This window comes from Pocillopora verrucosa, chromosome 8 (assembly GCF_036669915.1).
Source record: "Pocillopora verrucosa isolate sample1 chromosome 8, ASM3666991v2, whole genome shotgun sequence".
NCBI lineage: Eukaryota > Metazoa > Cnidaria > Anthozoa > Scleractinia > Pocilloporidae > Pocillopora > Pocillopora verrucosa.
This window is the reverse complement of record NC_089319.1, coordinates 3,610,389-3,626,562: the sequence shown is the minus strand read 5'-3', so window position 1 is coordinate 3,626,562 and position 16,174 is coordinate 3,610,389. Positions and strand designations below refer to the sequence as shown.

Genomic DNA, 16,174 nt, shown 5'->3' with positions numbered 1-16,174 from the left:
TTAATTGCTTTTGGGGGCTTATTTTCTCTCTTTTTAAAAAAAGGTGGCTTTTTTTTCCATAAAATAAAATTGTGAGCTTTGAAGGAGTTAGCACACATCGAAATTTTCACATTTTGAAACAACCTTAATGGTTGGAAAGGTCCAAAGTATTTGATTGGCTATCGAGAAAACAGCTGTCAATCACAAAGTGAACTTCACCCATAATATCAATTTTAATTGGCTTTTGGAGTGGAGATCCATCAATTTATCGTTAGTTTTTACTTAAAAGTGAAAAATTAAGAAACTTAATGTCTCTTGTCCGGTGGGATGGAATCCAGCCAAGTTTTGACTCACGAAAACGTGCACTATTTTTGGTAAACAATTACGAAACAAAGAGCTAAAGACTTGCTGATGAAAAATGCAGCAAGATTGACCGAACCTGCGACAAGTGGGAAGATTTGAAAGCTGCCTCCCTGATTTTAACTCGAGTATAATAGGAAATGCTAGAGCGACCCTTCAGTTGATAACTCGTTAAAAATTCAACTTGACAACACATGTAGATAATCCATAATTTATGACCATGATATAAAATTCATTAGGTATGACATATTGGCTATTTTGTAATAAGTTCAAACACAAATGATAAATGTGGCTTCCCGTGAAAACAACTATTTCGGAGTAGAAAATGTTATGAGAATCTTGTGCAGGACCAGTGAGGCTTCGACGTGAATGTGTTTAAAATTATGCCTGATGACAAATTCAGTGTATCAAGATCTATGTTCCCGCAAGGTCACTTTTTTCTTTTTCTCTCTGTTTTTCTGATCTGTGTTGCTTTTTCAAAAAGAGTGGTAATGTCTGTACTTGAGTCATATAGCTAATCAGACTGGAGCTTATCCCAGTTTCTGTTCTGTCCTCTCCTTTGCCGTTCATTCATCAACAACAGACGTGAAAGGCGATTGACGTGTCAGCAGCTGATTGGCTATATCAAACACACCTGAAAAAATATCGTATTTTTCTGCGTGTGTTGTTAGAGCTTTTCAAAGCTATGAAAGTAGGTGTATTTGACTGTCGCTTTTAGGTCTTAGCGAACAAAGACTTTCCAAAAATCATCAAATGACAGCGAAAAAAATTCTGTATGAGAGTTCCTCTTGAAGTCGTCGCACTCCCATCTTTGATCCCCATTTGGAAAATACCAGTGATTAGCACCTGGTAAATATAAAGTAGAATCGTTTAACCTTTCCTGTACGACTTTTACTGATCCCCTCTTCATGTCTTTCCATTGATGACAACTTGCGGTTGTTTTGGAGGAAAACGCAGCTGTGAGTTGAATAATTAAACACGGCAGATGAAGCCAGGTCATCTTCAAAAGAAGAAAGGATCTAAATATTATAGCTCTGTTCAGGTGGGTTGTGGGTTAAGCAGGTTTGTTGATAACTTTCCTATCATACTCACTGCCAAGAACAATTTTTCGGAACTACTGCTATATACTAATGAAAACTGAGAGAATCATTTGTTATTGGCTTACATCAGGCAGTTTAAAAAATCTCGGGCAAACGTTTTTCCAGCGAGTCTTAACTATCTCCATCACTTTGCAATTCCTGTTTTGCAACAACCTTCGAACCAAAAGGTTTCATTTCCGCTTGTATAGCATGTTCTGAGTGTTGACAAGAGTGTAAAGGTAACGTCAAATTTGCTTTTAAAAATCGCACATTAAGCGTCTGAATACTGATAACGAGAAAACAAGCTTTGTTTACTCTGAACAACAATCGATTGCAGAACGGGAAGAAAAAAGTTCACCTTTCTGTTTTACTAATCAGGCCTCCTGCATGAGTGTTTCTCGCGGGCAAAAACAAACAACTAAAAACGGCCAGTGTCATCCAGGATACAAAGGAAAACATTGTGAAACACGTAAGTGATGAGACTGTTATAGGAAAGTTATATTGTAGACGTTGTCACAAAAAAAAACATGACTATTAAGTGCAATGAGGATGGTGGAAATTTTCAATTGGGGACTCCTTTTTAAAACGCATTTCTGAAGATAAATGTGGACCGTCGTGTTCAAGTTTGCGTATAGCTTTCTCCCCTTTTTTCAGCGTCTTACCTGGTGTGTGAAGATTAATAAACCCATCATGATCAAACCTCATTTCCTTTTCAGCTACCAGAGGCTTATATTACAATCAGCCTGGTCATTCCTGTAAGGACATCCGAGACTCACGTTTCTTTCAAAAACGGGAAGTACTGGATCGACCCTGAGAAGAACGGAAAGCCATTAAAGGTCTATGACATGACAACTGACGGAGTTAAAAATACTTTGGAAAATAAAAGACAATCAATGAAGTTGTTGTTGAGTTAGGTACATACTGCAATAAAAATTGGAACAGGCATCGCGTCTAATGTCCAGATTTCATTCGTTTTTTCCAGGAGGTTGGCTTCTTGTTTCCAACGTTTTGGTGGACGACCCGTCCTCGCGACAGCTTTGGATTAAATCTTCATACCGTGAAGCAACCAGCAACGGTCACGAAAATAAAACGCTGTTTATCACGAAGGATGCCATGAAATAACTGAGAACACACTTGTCCTTCACTCAGCTGAGATTTCATTGCAGTAAACAAAAAAGAACGTACAATCCACGTGACTACCGTTGCTAACAGCTCTGGTGAAGCTGTTGTACAGTATTTCAGCGGTAAGACGGATTCCCGCCCCTTGGGCTATTGCTGTCACCAGGATGAACATTGATCGACTTACAGCTGTTATTTGCTATACATTTTAACTGGCATTCAAACTCGTCCACAACAACAGTCGTCTGAATAACATGACCCACCAAGGCATGGTCTGAAAGGAAAAAAACGTTCTTTCTAGGTGTTTTCCTCTTTTATTTTTTTATTTGGAAGTATTTACTCACCGACTCGAGTTTCAAAAACGCTTCCACAAAAGTCTTTGTCTGCTAGGACAAACAAAATTCCCAAAAGGATGTTTAGGCTAACAATGGCAAACTTGGTCAGCCATAAAACAGCCATACTGAAATTGGTCGTTTTATCTTTCCCAGGTGGAGCTCCTTAGTTTTCTTGTTGCATATCAGCTTTCTTATATTTGCCTTCCTCTGAGAGTCATTGACTCACAATTGAAATACTTCTTATCTATAATTCATGATTCCTTTTTATTCATCGCTTTAATTGCTCTTCAGTTTGCACGAAAATTTCTTTTGTTCGTCGCAGTAATAGAAGAGTTCGTTTCTACTTTTATCATTATCATTGATAATCTGATTCGCCAAATCAACAGGGTGACTTTTGTTTTGAGGAATTTGCAATTAAAGAGTCGACTTTGCTCACAAGAAACATCCGCACAGGATGCATGACATAATTTATACAAAGTAAAGGAAAATGGATTTTTTCACTTTGTTTTCATTGACATGAAATCGAGAGGACAAAAACTCATCCATTTCATCCTTTGAATAACTTTTTTTCGCTTAGTTAGGTAACAAGTGGATTACATCCGTTTAGCTCTGATCACCTTATATCGCGTGAAAGTTTTCATAATCACTAATAGCCGTTCAAAATAATATACTCTGTTTAAAGTAAAGAGCTACTGAGAACGTTGATACAGATGCCGAGAACATAAAACGTAATAAACCTGGGAGTTAAAGATAAAGCGAACCTACTAATTTGCATCAGGCTGCAAACTTTTTGTAAACAGGTTACACTACCAACTTGTGCTTCAACATGTTATCTTTGCAGAAACGAAACGAATGTATATATATAGTTTATATATACATAAGTTAAATAATTAAAGAGGACGCATCGATTCTCTGTGACTCTGAGTCTCGCGCCTAAGGGCTCGTCAGACAGAACTGAAAAGTTGAAAAGTTCTGTCTGTCTGCTCTGCTACCACAGCATTAAGCACTTTATGCCAAGGTAGACTCTACCCCCACATTCGTTTATATATATATATATATATATATATATATATATATATACATATGACACCTTAAAACGTTACGTCCGTCCAAATAAACATTATTTTGTCATTCTCAGCTCTCCGATCGATAAATCGAAAAAACCGGTAAAGTTCCGAATTTCTCTGCCTTGTAACCCATAAAATTAACAAGATCGTTTTATGCTCTATAGGAAAGGCGAAATGAAGACCCACTATTTTTTGCTTCGCCAAATTAGTTAGAGTTATATTTTTTTAGTACTCGAGAACTAAAATTCCTCTCGGCTTCGCCTTGAGCAGCTCTTACGCTTTTTTTCGAGAACGTATCTGTTGAATTATAATTAACAAATAGAAAAGCCTTGACTGTGCCCTGTTTTGTCGTAAAGCACGCAGGAAGCGGCCACAGCACCAGAGAAGTGGGGAGAAACACGAGACGTAGACAATCTGAAAGTGAAATGTTCAGTGAAATCCGGCTGAATTGTGGTTCATAATATCACGCAAGTTTTTTCACATAACAATCAGAAAACAAACTGCTCAAGACGTGTGTTTTATGAAGGAACGACAGCCGAATTTACAGGAACACGAAGATTGTTTGAGATGACAGCGCCGTTAAACTCGGCTGCTGTGACTGATGTGGCCATCCACCCAGTGCATCAGAAAGGATATCAGAGCAAGCTCTTTGTTGTTCACTCGAAGGGCGGCCAATGTAATTTCTTAGGCTTTCTTCACTGTGATTATCGGAGATCACCATGATGGTTTAGCCGCGATGGACCTCAGCGTAATCGCAGTCGCTCTGGCACCTTCATGATTAGTATGAAATTTAACAGTTGTGCCAGTTTGGCTATATTTTTCATCGTTCCTGTTTTTTCTGTTTTGTTTTGAACACAAAACTTTGTATAGTATAGGAGTGTTAGCTGTGTTTGTTTTTATTACCGTACGTAAGCTTGCAATCTAACTGAGTGTGAAAACCTTCTGAACTCGGACTGTCCACTTCGGTTCTCTTTGAGGACTTTCGTCTCTACTCGCGTTATAATAACGTAAATTACGGCGCTTGGCATGTTTACAAACCTTTGTTAGTAAGGTCGATTTCTTGTAATCCTTAATAACAAAGGGAAAAAAAATCACACTCACCTTGAGCGTGGTACTAATTGGAAAGTCATAAGTTTAAACAATATACTGTTTTATGACAGATATGACATACAACTAATCGTTTGGCTGCACCCTCGTCAAACACGGTCTCTGTACACCTTGAGTTGCAGTGGTCGTATATTCCTCACCCACGGCACAGCCGACAATCAGCAGTTATGATTTGCTTCTTATTTCCCGTCACAATCGTCCTCGGCTTTGTCACTCGTTTTTACTGCTCGGTCGCCTGACGCTTCGGGGCGCACACAAAGCGTATCCCCGCAGGCGACTCACTGGGCTAATATAGGCAACAAAAACTGAAGACAATGTGGTTGATCAAGTCAAACCTAAGGTGTTCAATTTGATTGTAAGCTTTAACATGTTTAATTGGAATAATTTTGCGGATTATGTCTCGGACACAAAACTGAATTTTATAATGCCTTTTACCAATCAAGGTCAGCGCTGACTTAAATCATTCCTTCTTTAGTCACCTCGAGTCAGTTGTATGTGGTTGATCAAATCAGATAGACTTTCGATCTATAATAATAGTAATAACTTTATTGGCTTCGTACAATGATGGTTTTTTCAGAAACCATTACAATGAGATTATGTAAAAACCAAAATGCAATATAAGCACTGCAAAGAATATCAGGAACACAGTATTATGTATTATGCTTATGTAATATGCTTAAACTCTATCGACTTATTGAAATATACGTTGATGTTGTGTTTGTGTCTGTGTCCTAGGCCAGTTTGCCGACGATTTAGGCCAGTGTGTCGACAACCAAGGCCAGTTTGCCGACATCCAATGCTAGGCCAGCTCGCTAACAACCCAAAGAAATTCACCGACAACCTCGGGCGGATGCCAGTGGTTTCGTACCCAGCTAAGACCATTCGCACACAGTTAGTTAAGTCGTTCCGTACCCATACTAATGAAGTTTGGGTACGGAACGGGAATGAAAAGGTTGTGTGTGTCTGTGCGCATAATCACCTACATGTCAAATATTTACAAATAAATTGATTTAAAATCACTTTAGAAATAGTTTTACCTTGAGCTTTTTAAATATCAAAATGTACTGAAATTTATTATTTTGAAAATTTCATGTGTGAAATGGCTACGTCAACCCTGCTGTAATGTGTTTTTTTAACAATGTTACTACATCTTCTAACAAATTTGTCTCAGCATTTCTATTCCAAGTTTTCCTAATGAAATTTGCATTTCTAAGTGAACTATTGTTATGAAATTACCTTGAACAACCAATTTTTTCTAAAAGCAACGGTTGTAAAAAGAAACTCAAACTAGCAAACCAACTGCAAACCAAAACAGTGCGATAAATTGAAATAGTCTTTAAGTTCTCCCTGAATGATTGTAGTAGGAGATTTTAAGAAGGCTTAACTCAACGTCAAAGCAAAGGTACCTCCAAGTGTTGTAAAGACTCGCTTGTCCGTACTAAGGGACCAATCATTTCTTATCTCCAGAAGGGGGAGGAGGGTTGGGGTAGAGATCCGTCGGAGGATTTTACAACACAATCTACCTAGTCCCCTAAGGCACCGTAGTATATGGATACTTCCCCCCCCTCCATCATTTGCAAACGATTATCTACAGTCCTTCCTTTATATATTATGTTACCAAAGACTAATATCATCTCAGCTTCGCCTGAAAACCATGCTATTCCCCAAAAATCCTCCGAACAGCCCCGCCTGAGACCCTCCCTCCCTCCCCCCTCCTCCTTCGCGGCAATAAAATAATGACTTCCCGAAAAAAAGGAAGGAAAAAAAGCAGATAGATGAACAAATCTTTTGGGTCGGGTTTCCTTGAAAGATGAAAAGGTTTTAACTCTTAACACCCTATCATCAGTATGAATGTTCACCATTCTGTTCTCTCTACATTTCCTATAATGCTGCCGAGGAGAATTTGTTTGACAGTTATGGACCTCCTAGGCTGGTGATCATTTCCTTTATTCCTATGACCTCAATATTTAATTCAAGGGTGATACTGTATGGAGAAGTTATAAGTTAGTCACTACTATGGTATTTAAGAGATGAAATACCAACGCCTCCGTGACGTTCAGGCCACAAACTAACATACGAAATATGAGAACGAAAACCTCGCAAATTGTTCGAATGATAAAAAACAAATAAAAAAAGTTTGAGGGCTTGTTAGAGTTATCCGATGATCATGACGTCTTACTTTGCAGAGAAAAGTTTTGCAGGAAAAGTGGAAGCGGATGTAGGTGTTTCCAGGCCTTAACGGACAAAGACTTTCCAGAAATCGCCAGAGGACAGCGCAAAAAATCCGTTAGAAATATAGTCGTCACACTCCCATCTTTGATTTCCAGGAACCAACAACCAGTGATATTTGTTAGGGACATAAAAGGCGTGGTAGGTCAATGTCCCTTTTGCCGACGGTGGGTGACCCCACTGCTGGCCCTGCCATTGGTGACAGACTCCAGTTATATTGGAGTTATCATCTTTCATTCTATTAAACGAGCCACACGCCAAAGGTCGCCCATCCGTCTGACCGCTGAAGTACTGAACTACAGCTTCACCAGAGCTGTTTGCAGCTGTGGTCACGTGGATCATTCGTCCTTTTTGTTTGTTGCAGTGGAATCTCAGCTGAGTGAAAGACAAGTGTGTTCTCAGTTCTTTCATGGCATTTTCTGTGATGAACAACGTTTTGTTCCTGTGGCAGTTGCGGATTTCAAGGTATGATGACGCAATCCAAAGCTGTGGCGAGGACGGGTTGTCTACCACAACGTTGGAAACAAGAAGCCAGCCTCCTGTGCAAAACGAAGCCAACATCAACCAACATGAACTAAATGTTTCAAACATCATGAAGTAGAATTTCAGAAACTCAAATCCAATTCAGTTCCTTTACTTTTTTTAACATGATCGAGCATTCGCATCTCACCTCCGTCAGTTGTCATGTCACAGTAGACCTTTAAAGGGTTTCCGTTCTTCTCAGGGTCGATCCAGTACTCCCCATCTCCAACGGAATATCCGGAGTCCCGGATGTCCTTGCAGGAATGGCCAGGCTGATTGTAATATAAGCCTTTGATAGCTGCAGGAGGAAAGGCAGTGTTGTCTCGTTAATCAACACACACCAATATGAGTACACGAGAGCCTGAAAATGCTTAGTCAATGCGTGGCTGGCTCGTTATGATGGACCCGTTCACTTATTTAAAAGCTGAAATTCCGCTATAAGGTATCAATAGAACGAAGATATACCTTCTGATGATGGGATTGTCAGAGATATCTCACTGGGTCCCCTTTCTCGCTTGGCATTTTGTTGTGCAATCCAAGATGGTCTATTTACACCGGCGAATCCCACCAAAGCAAAAGATCCTCTGAACTCTGTCAGATTGAGTAGGTCATCGGTGGCGCCAACTCTTTTTAGAGCGTCAATCGCTGGTGATATGTATGTCGAGCCTTCATCTTGAATGGCGACCAAAACGATTTTTCTGCAATTGGAACAAACACGATATTTCCGTGAGAATGGCAAACAAATGCATTTATTACGAATTACGAAAAAAGTGCAAGAACGAAAACCTCTATGAGGCATTAATGTGCTAATATTTTGAAATAAGTTCCCCACGGAATTAACCGAATCTCGTTTTCTGAGCATATTTCTGATTCAGTTTCGGATAGGAGTTATTGCGACAAATTTTCATGCGTTTGACATTGGAAACAATCCCGAACGGTCGTTAGAAAGAGAAAAATATGTATCTTTTAGGAGATTATGAATTCTTTATATATATATATAAAAAGCTGGGGCAGATGTACTTAAAATGATGTGGGATCCATGATGTTTGTGCTCTGAACTATCATATGCTACATTTTATGGTAGTGAGATTACAGCGTAAAAGACCAGTTCCTCTTTAGAGGGTTGGATGATCATTCTCTTCCTTTACATTTGTTTTATATCAGCTTTCGTTTTGTTTTGTTCTATGAACATATCTAAAAGCACGTCAATGTGGCACATACTCTCCTTTGATTTCGTTAAGGTAATCTCTCAGGTGAATACCAGCGAAACTATTCGCATGAGTGTCAAATCCTTTGGCTCCTAGAACAGTACCTGCAAATGAAAAATGGTAATAAACCTTTCCTTCGACTACAATCAAGCTTATAATGAAGACGTACATCTTCCAGATGACTGGTAGCTTAGAGAAATTATAATTATTCGAGCTGGAGTTAACCCCGCAGCTTTAAAACCGAGCACCTCGTTCTATTAAATTAGGACTATGAAGTCGATAGGGAGATAGCGGTGTTACCTTCTGGCGTATGCGCGGAAAATAAAAGCCTACACCAGGTTGCCTTTTTCGGGAAAGTCGTCAGAAGTAAGGTTTTAGTACCTGCTTTTATTTCGCCCCAGATAAGCAACCCTTCATGATGATTTTGGGGTGCTCCAGTTGCTTCCTAAGTGCTTTACAACAGAATAGAGCACAGTCAAGGCTTCTCTATTTGTTTCATAAAAAGAATCCTTTAAGTTTCCCACGCATTACTTTCAATTTTCAAAACAAACCTTGATTTCAAAGCAAACATCAATGTCGTCAGTATGCTCTATACTCTCATAAGCATGCTACAATAAGCCAATCAGAATCCTTGTTAGAATGGTTCAAATAATTTGAGTGGTTGAACAAGACAAAAGCCGTCAAAAGTGTCAAACCCTCTCAGTTCACAATCTGCAATAGTTCATAACCTGAAATATTTCGGCAGGTCGAATTTAACACTTTCGCCAAAGGTTTCCAGTTTTAATACGGAATCTGAAAGTGAAATATTCAGTGAAATCCGGCCGAATTGTGGCTCATAAAAACCCGTAAGTTTTTTGTCATGACAATTAGAAAACAAACTGCTCAAGGCGTGTGTTTTATGTATGAACGACAGCCGACTGATTCGCAGGAACATGAAGATTGCTCGAGATGACAGCGCCGTTAAACTCGGCTGCTGTGACTGATGCATGTGGCCATCCACTTAATGCATCGGAAAGGATATTAGAGCAAGCTCTTAGTTGTTCACTCGAAGAGGGGCTGATGTAATTTCTGAGGCTTGCTTTACTGCGATGATCGGAGATCGCCATGATGAGCTAGCTGCTATGGACCACAGCATGATCGCAATCGCTCTGAGACCGTCATGAATTGTATGAATTGTAACAGTTATGCCGATTTGGTTAAATTTTCATCATTCTTGTTTTTTTATGTATCATTTTTAAACACGGAACTATATATCATATACGAGTGTTAGCTGTGTTTGGTTTTTATCACCGCACGTAACTAAGCTTACGTGTAATCTAACTGAGCGTGAAAACCTTCAAAACTCAGGCTGTCCCGATTTCGTTTTCTCTTTGACGATTTGTCTCTGCTCACGTTAAAATTACGTCAATTGCAGCGCCTGGCATGTTTACAAACCTTTGCTTGGCTCTTCTGTTGCTACTTGCCGGCTCGTTTGCTCCGAAATTTAACTTCAATTACCGGAAAAAAGCAAGAGAAAAGTACGGGAAATGGTGGAACATAGTACAAATTAGTGGATGGCGTGACTCAACTCTGTCTTTTGTACCCTGATAGAGCGCTCTTTCAACAAATGACAGCGCGCTTTATCTCCGATCTTGATTATAATACCTGTGGTAGCGTTGATAACAACCACGTTATGGCCTCTGATGTGTGGAGAATAATCTTTTCCATTCACTTTGATGTAAGCAATGCCACAAGTGTTTGCTGTAATTCCCAGATCGTCGCAACCTTCGCTGCGGATGAATACTCTCATCACGGGAGCTTATTATTAAAATCATGAAACAAAAATGAAAGCTAATTTTCCTTTTTTCAACCATAAATATAAATGAACTTATTATAAAGTACAGGAGTCTTGGTTTCACTCTGCTACAACATACAGTGAGTAGAAGTAATGTTTGTAATGTTACTTTATCGCCCAGTATTATTCATAATATTTATTTCTATATCTAGGTGGATATAAGGGCATGTCTGAGAAAAAAAATGTTTTGCCCAGAGGTGAAATATTTTGGTCACAGAATTAATTTTGGATACTTTTGGAGTCGCAATGTGTTATACTTTAATTAAACATCCAGCAAAAACATCTGTTGCTGTCCATCCGGACAGCAACAGAACAGTTTTATGCTTCACATACACTTCCGTTTGTGAGATTCTGCATGTGTTCTCTCGCCACTTTATGTTTTGTTTAAGTTTGTTCTCGACAAGTTCCGCTAACGTCATGACTCATTTATAACAAAGTCAGTAACATTATCCTAAGCCTGGAGCTGTCAAAAGGAGGCAACCGGTAATGATTATGCAGTTTAATTTGTCTAAAAAGTTGTGAATACGTAACAGGCAAAATCTTCTGACCACTTACGCATTTGGCACCGTGTTCTTTGGTATCCCGGATGACAGTGAGCGCTCTTAGTGGGTCGCCTTTGCTCACGAGAAATATCCATGCAGGAAGCCTGACACAATTAATACAAAAATAAGGAAAGTTGATTTGTTTCCCGTTGCTTTATTGACATGGCATCGAGACAAAAAGAAAATTTGCTTATCCATCTCATTCTTGGAGAATTTTTTCAATTGTGTTCTCTTTATACAGTACAAAGTGGATTACATCCATTTAGCTCTGGTCACGTTATAAACGTGAAAGTATTTTTGATGAAGAATAGCCGTTCAAAATAAAATATTTTTTCAAACTAAAGAACTAGTAAGGACGTTAATACAAATGCCGGGAACATACCAAAAACATTGTCAACCTAAGACTAACAGATGAAGGATACCTAATAATTTGAATCAGGCTCCAAAGTTATTATTGACGGGTGACATCATCAACTCGTACTTCAACAAGTTATCTTCGCAGAAACACAGCGGTTATAGGTATATAACACATATGTTTAACTTATGTTCTACGTTACGTCTGTACAAATTAAGCAAATACTCTCTTGTTATTCTCAGCTCTCAGATAGATAAGGAGAATGAAAAAAAACAATAAAGTTCTGAATTTCTCTGGTTTGTAACCTAAAAAAATAATCGAGAAGGTTTTATGCTCAAAACCGCAAGAAGAAATGAAGCTACTTATTTTTGTTTCGCCCTCAACAGCCAAATTCAATGGCTGTGTGAAATAAAGAGCTATGTTTTTTTGCACTCAGGAGGCTAGAATTGTCATTCCAATCACGCTAAAAACTATTAATTTACCGAATATCTTCGGCATTTTGGCAATTAAATACGGTAACCATAAAACTTAGAACCAACCTGAGCAGAGCTATAGTATGCAGATCCTTTCCTTTTTCTAAAATCCTCTGGCTTCATCTGCCGCGTTTTATTATTCAACTCACAGATACGTTGTCCAATACTGTCACCGGGGTGAACATTGATCGACTTGCAACGGTTGTTTCCCATACATTTTAACTGACATTCAAATTCGTCCACAACAACAGTCGTATATACAACATGACCTGCTAATACATGGTCTGAAAGGCGAAACAAATGGACTGATGCTTTTTCACCTGAATATATGTAAAACAAAGCTTAAGAATCAAGGAGATCCTAATCGTTCAGTTTGAGTTTTTACTCACGCAGTTGAGTTTCGAAAACGCTTCCACAAAAGTCTCCTTTTGCCAGGGCAAACAGGATTCCGAGGACGATTTGAAGAGTCACAATGGAAAACTGGAGCAGCCATAAAACAGTCATTCTACTTTATTTCTGTATTATCGCTCTTCTTATCCAAGCGGAACTTCTTCACTTGATAAACATATTCTGCATTTAAATCAGCCTCCCTTAATTCGTCTTAATTTGTTTCCCTGTACAAATAGGGCCCCTCCTTGTTAGACGACAATTTAAATTAAAAATAAACATTATTTATTATTAAAAGCTGTTTTTCATCTAAGTTTAAGTCCTTTAAGAGGCGATCTCTGTAAGAGCGGTCCAAGGTATTTCGCATCGGAAAAAAGTTTTCCCTCAAACTTTGCCCAATAAACTATCTTTAGTAGCAAGTAAATGAAACCACATTAGTTTCTGGAAATACGTTAAAATAAAATTTTTAGAGCTCTCAAAAGTCAAAGCTGCTAAAGGCCCTTTTTTTGACCTCTTGCGACATCGAAAATTTCAAAAGTTGAATACCCTGGTCCTCGTATCACAACGCATGCAGCAAAAAATATTTTGTTTTTTTAAACTGTGTGATATGTTAGGTGAATAAAAAGTATTTCAATTTTGATATTTGTTTATTTAGGGGTTCGTCATAATTTATTTAAAAACACTAGTTAGACAGCTTTCTGAAATTGGTCAAAAGTACTCTTTCCTTCTTGGTTGATATTGCTCAAGTCCAGACCAGACCATTAAAAACTCCGCTTGATTTCTTCTAATAAGATGTTTGGCTGTAGAAAAATATAGAAACATCTTGCACTTATTAATTTTGTTCGCTGCGGTGACTTCAAACTTTCAGCGATTTTGCTAGCGTGACAGCCGATTATGCTAATTATCATTGAACAAACTCCGACCGTTTTATATAGGTAGCTCAATAAATCCTAGATTTTACCATTTTAAGTTGAAAAGATAGTAGGAAAGAGCTTTTAGACTACACCGATTGATACTCTAAACATTTCAAAAGGCCAGAATTTGACAAATTTTACCTTCTCGTGACGCAAGACGTCAACAACAACAATCATAATTTGATTAGCGCTCGCCTAACATTTTAATGGCAAACTCTTTTTTAAAAATTTGGCTTCTGCTATTTGGAAAGGAGCATTTTTCCCAACAATCTACTTGGGATTCCGAATGTGTAATCCTAGGCTTTTGTGCAACATCGGCGAGGCTATCAATATATGCATATTAGACTTGAATTGGATCTATGCTAAAGTTCTGAATAGAACTGTCTTAGAGACAGGTGTGCAGACAAACTTTCTCTTATTCCTACCGACTAGAATTCTGATCCAAAAAATGATGTTATCGCTGCTTTATTTAGAAAGGAGAAGCAATTCAGGATAATTACACAATTCAATTACGTGACAGAGTCACTGGTCAAGATGTCTTTCAGTGTGTGCTGTTTAATCGCCGGTTACACTAAATAGAATCCTTTTGTTTGGTTCTGAAATTTTCGAACAGGTTTGAATAGCATAACCTGTCAGAACTCAAATATGCATGAAATAGCAGAAACCAAATTTTTAAAAAAGAGTTTGCCATTAAAATGTTAAGCGAGCGCTAATCAAATTATGATATTCGATGAATTGTTGTTGACGTCTTGCGTCACGAGAGGGTAAAATTTGTCAAATTCTGGCCTTTTGAAATGTTTAGAGTATCAATCGGTGTAGTCTAAAAGCTCTGTCCTACTATCTTTTCAACTTAAAATGGTTAAAATCTAAGATTTATTGAGCTACCTATATAAAACGGTCGGAGTTTCTTCAATGAACTAATTTGCATAATCGGCTGTCACGCTAGCAAAGTTGCTGAAAGTTTGAAGTCACCGCGGCGAACAAATTAATAAGTGCAAGATGTTTCTATATTTTTCTACAGCCAAACATCTTATTAGAAGAAATCAAGCGGAGTTTTTAATGGTCTGGTCTGAACTCGAGCAATATCAACCAGGAAGGAAAGAGTACTTTTGACCAATTTCAGAAAGCTGTCTAACGAGTGTTTTTAAATAAATTATGACGAACCCCTAAATAAACAAATATCAAAATTGAAATACCTTTTATTCACCTAAAATATCACACAGTTTAAAAATACAAAATATTTTTTGCTGCATGCGTTGTGATACGAGGACCAGGGTATTCAACTTTTGAAATTTTCGATGTCGCAAGAGGTCAAAAAAGGGCCTTTAGCAGCTTTGACTTTTGAGAGCTCTAAAAATTTTATTTTAACGTATTTCCAGAAACTAATGTGGTTTCATTTACTTGCTACCAAAGATAGTTTATTGGGCAAAGTTTGAGGAAAACTTTTTTCCAATGCGAAATACCTTGGACCGCTCTTACAGAGATCGCCTCTTAATTGCTTTTGAGGGCTTATTTTCTCACTTTTTAAAAAAAGGTGGCTTTTTTTTCCATAATATAAAATTGTGAGCTTTGAAGGAGTTAGCACACATCGAAATTTTTACATTTTGAAACAACCTTAATGGTTGGAAAGGTCCAAAGCATTTGATTGGCTATCGAGAAAACACGAGAAAACAGCTGTTAATCACAAAGTGAACTTCACCCATAATATCAATTTCAATTGGCTTTTGGAGTGGAGATCCATCAATTTATAGTTAGTTTTTACTTAAAAGTGAAAAATTAAGAAACTTAATGCCTCTTGACCGGTGTCATGGAATCCAGCCAAGTTTTGGCTCACGAAAACGTGCACTTTTTTGTTAAACAATTACGAAACAAAGAGCTAAAGACTTGCGGATGAAAAATGCAGCACGATTGACCGAACTTGCGACAAGTGGGAAGATTTGAAAGCTGCCTCCCTGATTTTAACTCGAGTATAATAGGAAATGTTAGAGCGACCCTTCAGTTGATAACTCGTTAGAAATTCAACTTGACAACACATGTAGATAATCCATAATTTATGACCATGATATAAAATTCATTAGGTATGACATATTGGCTATTTTGTAATAAGTTCAAACACAAATGATAAATGTGGCTTCCCGTGAAAACAATTATTTCGGAGTAGAAAATGTTATGAGAATCTTGTGCAGGACCAGTGAGGCTTCGACGTGAATGTGTTTAAAATTATTCCTGATGACAAATTCAGTGTATCAAGATGTATGTTCCCGCAAGGTTACTTTTTTCTTTTTCTCTCTGTTTTTCTGATCTGTAATGCTTTTTCAAAAAGAGTGGTAATGTCTGTACTTGAGTCATGTAGCCAATCAGACTGGAGCTTATCCCAGTTTCTGTTCTGTCCTTTCCCCCCTTACTTTGTGAGGCATCCCTGACAGTTCGTTGTTACCTGTTTTACTCCTGGATGGAGATAGGCACAAAGAAAGAACACAATAACCCGGCTAGTTCTTAAGCCCAGACCCCTCGGCCCGGATTCCAATGCGTCAACTATTTTACCACCGCCTGTGCAGGTTCAAAGCCACTTAGACTATCTGAGCTGGTGGTACTGTTTCAGGTACAACGTGCATATTTTCCCTGGCACAAATTTATAGTATGCCGGAATTAGAGCTATAGAGT

At 38.2% G+C, this 16,174-nt stretch overlaps 1 protein-coding gene across 1 annotated transcript; it reads right to left on the bottom strand.

Annotated features, from left to right (window-relative positions):
- Positions 1–6,775: 6,775 nt before the first annotated feature.
- Positions 6,776–12,768, bottom strand: LOC136283175 (uncharacterized). Its single transcript, XM_066171590.1, has 8 exons — positions 12,599–12,768; positions 12,276–12,493; positions 11,395–11,485; positions 10,650–10,802; positions 9,019–9,109; positions 8,263–8,495; positions 7,946–8,095; positions 6,776–7,814 (listed from the first exon to the last, which is right to left on the bottom strand). Exons 1-8 carry the CDS (start codon positions 12,711–12,713, stop codon positions 7,282–7,284), a joined length of 1,584 nt encoding a protein of 527 aa, XP_066027687.1. The 5' UTR covers positions 12,714–12,768; the 3' UTR covers positions 6,776–7,281.
- Positions 12,769–16,174: the final 3,406 nt, after the last annotated feature.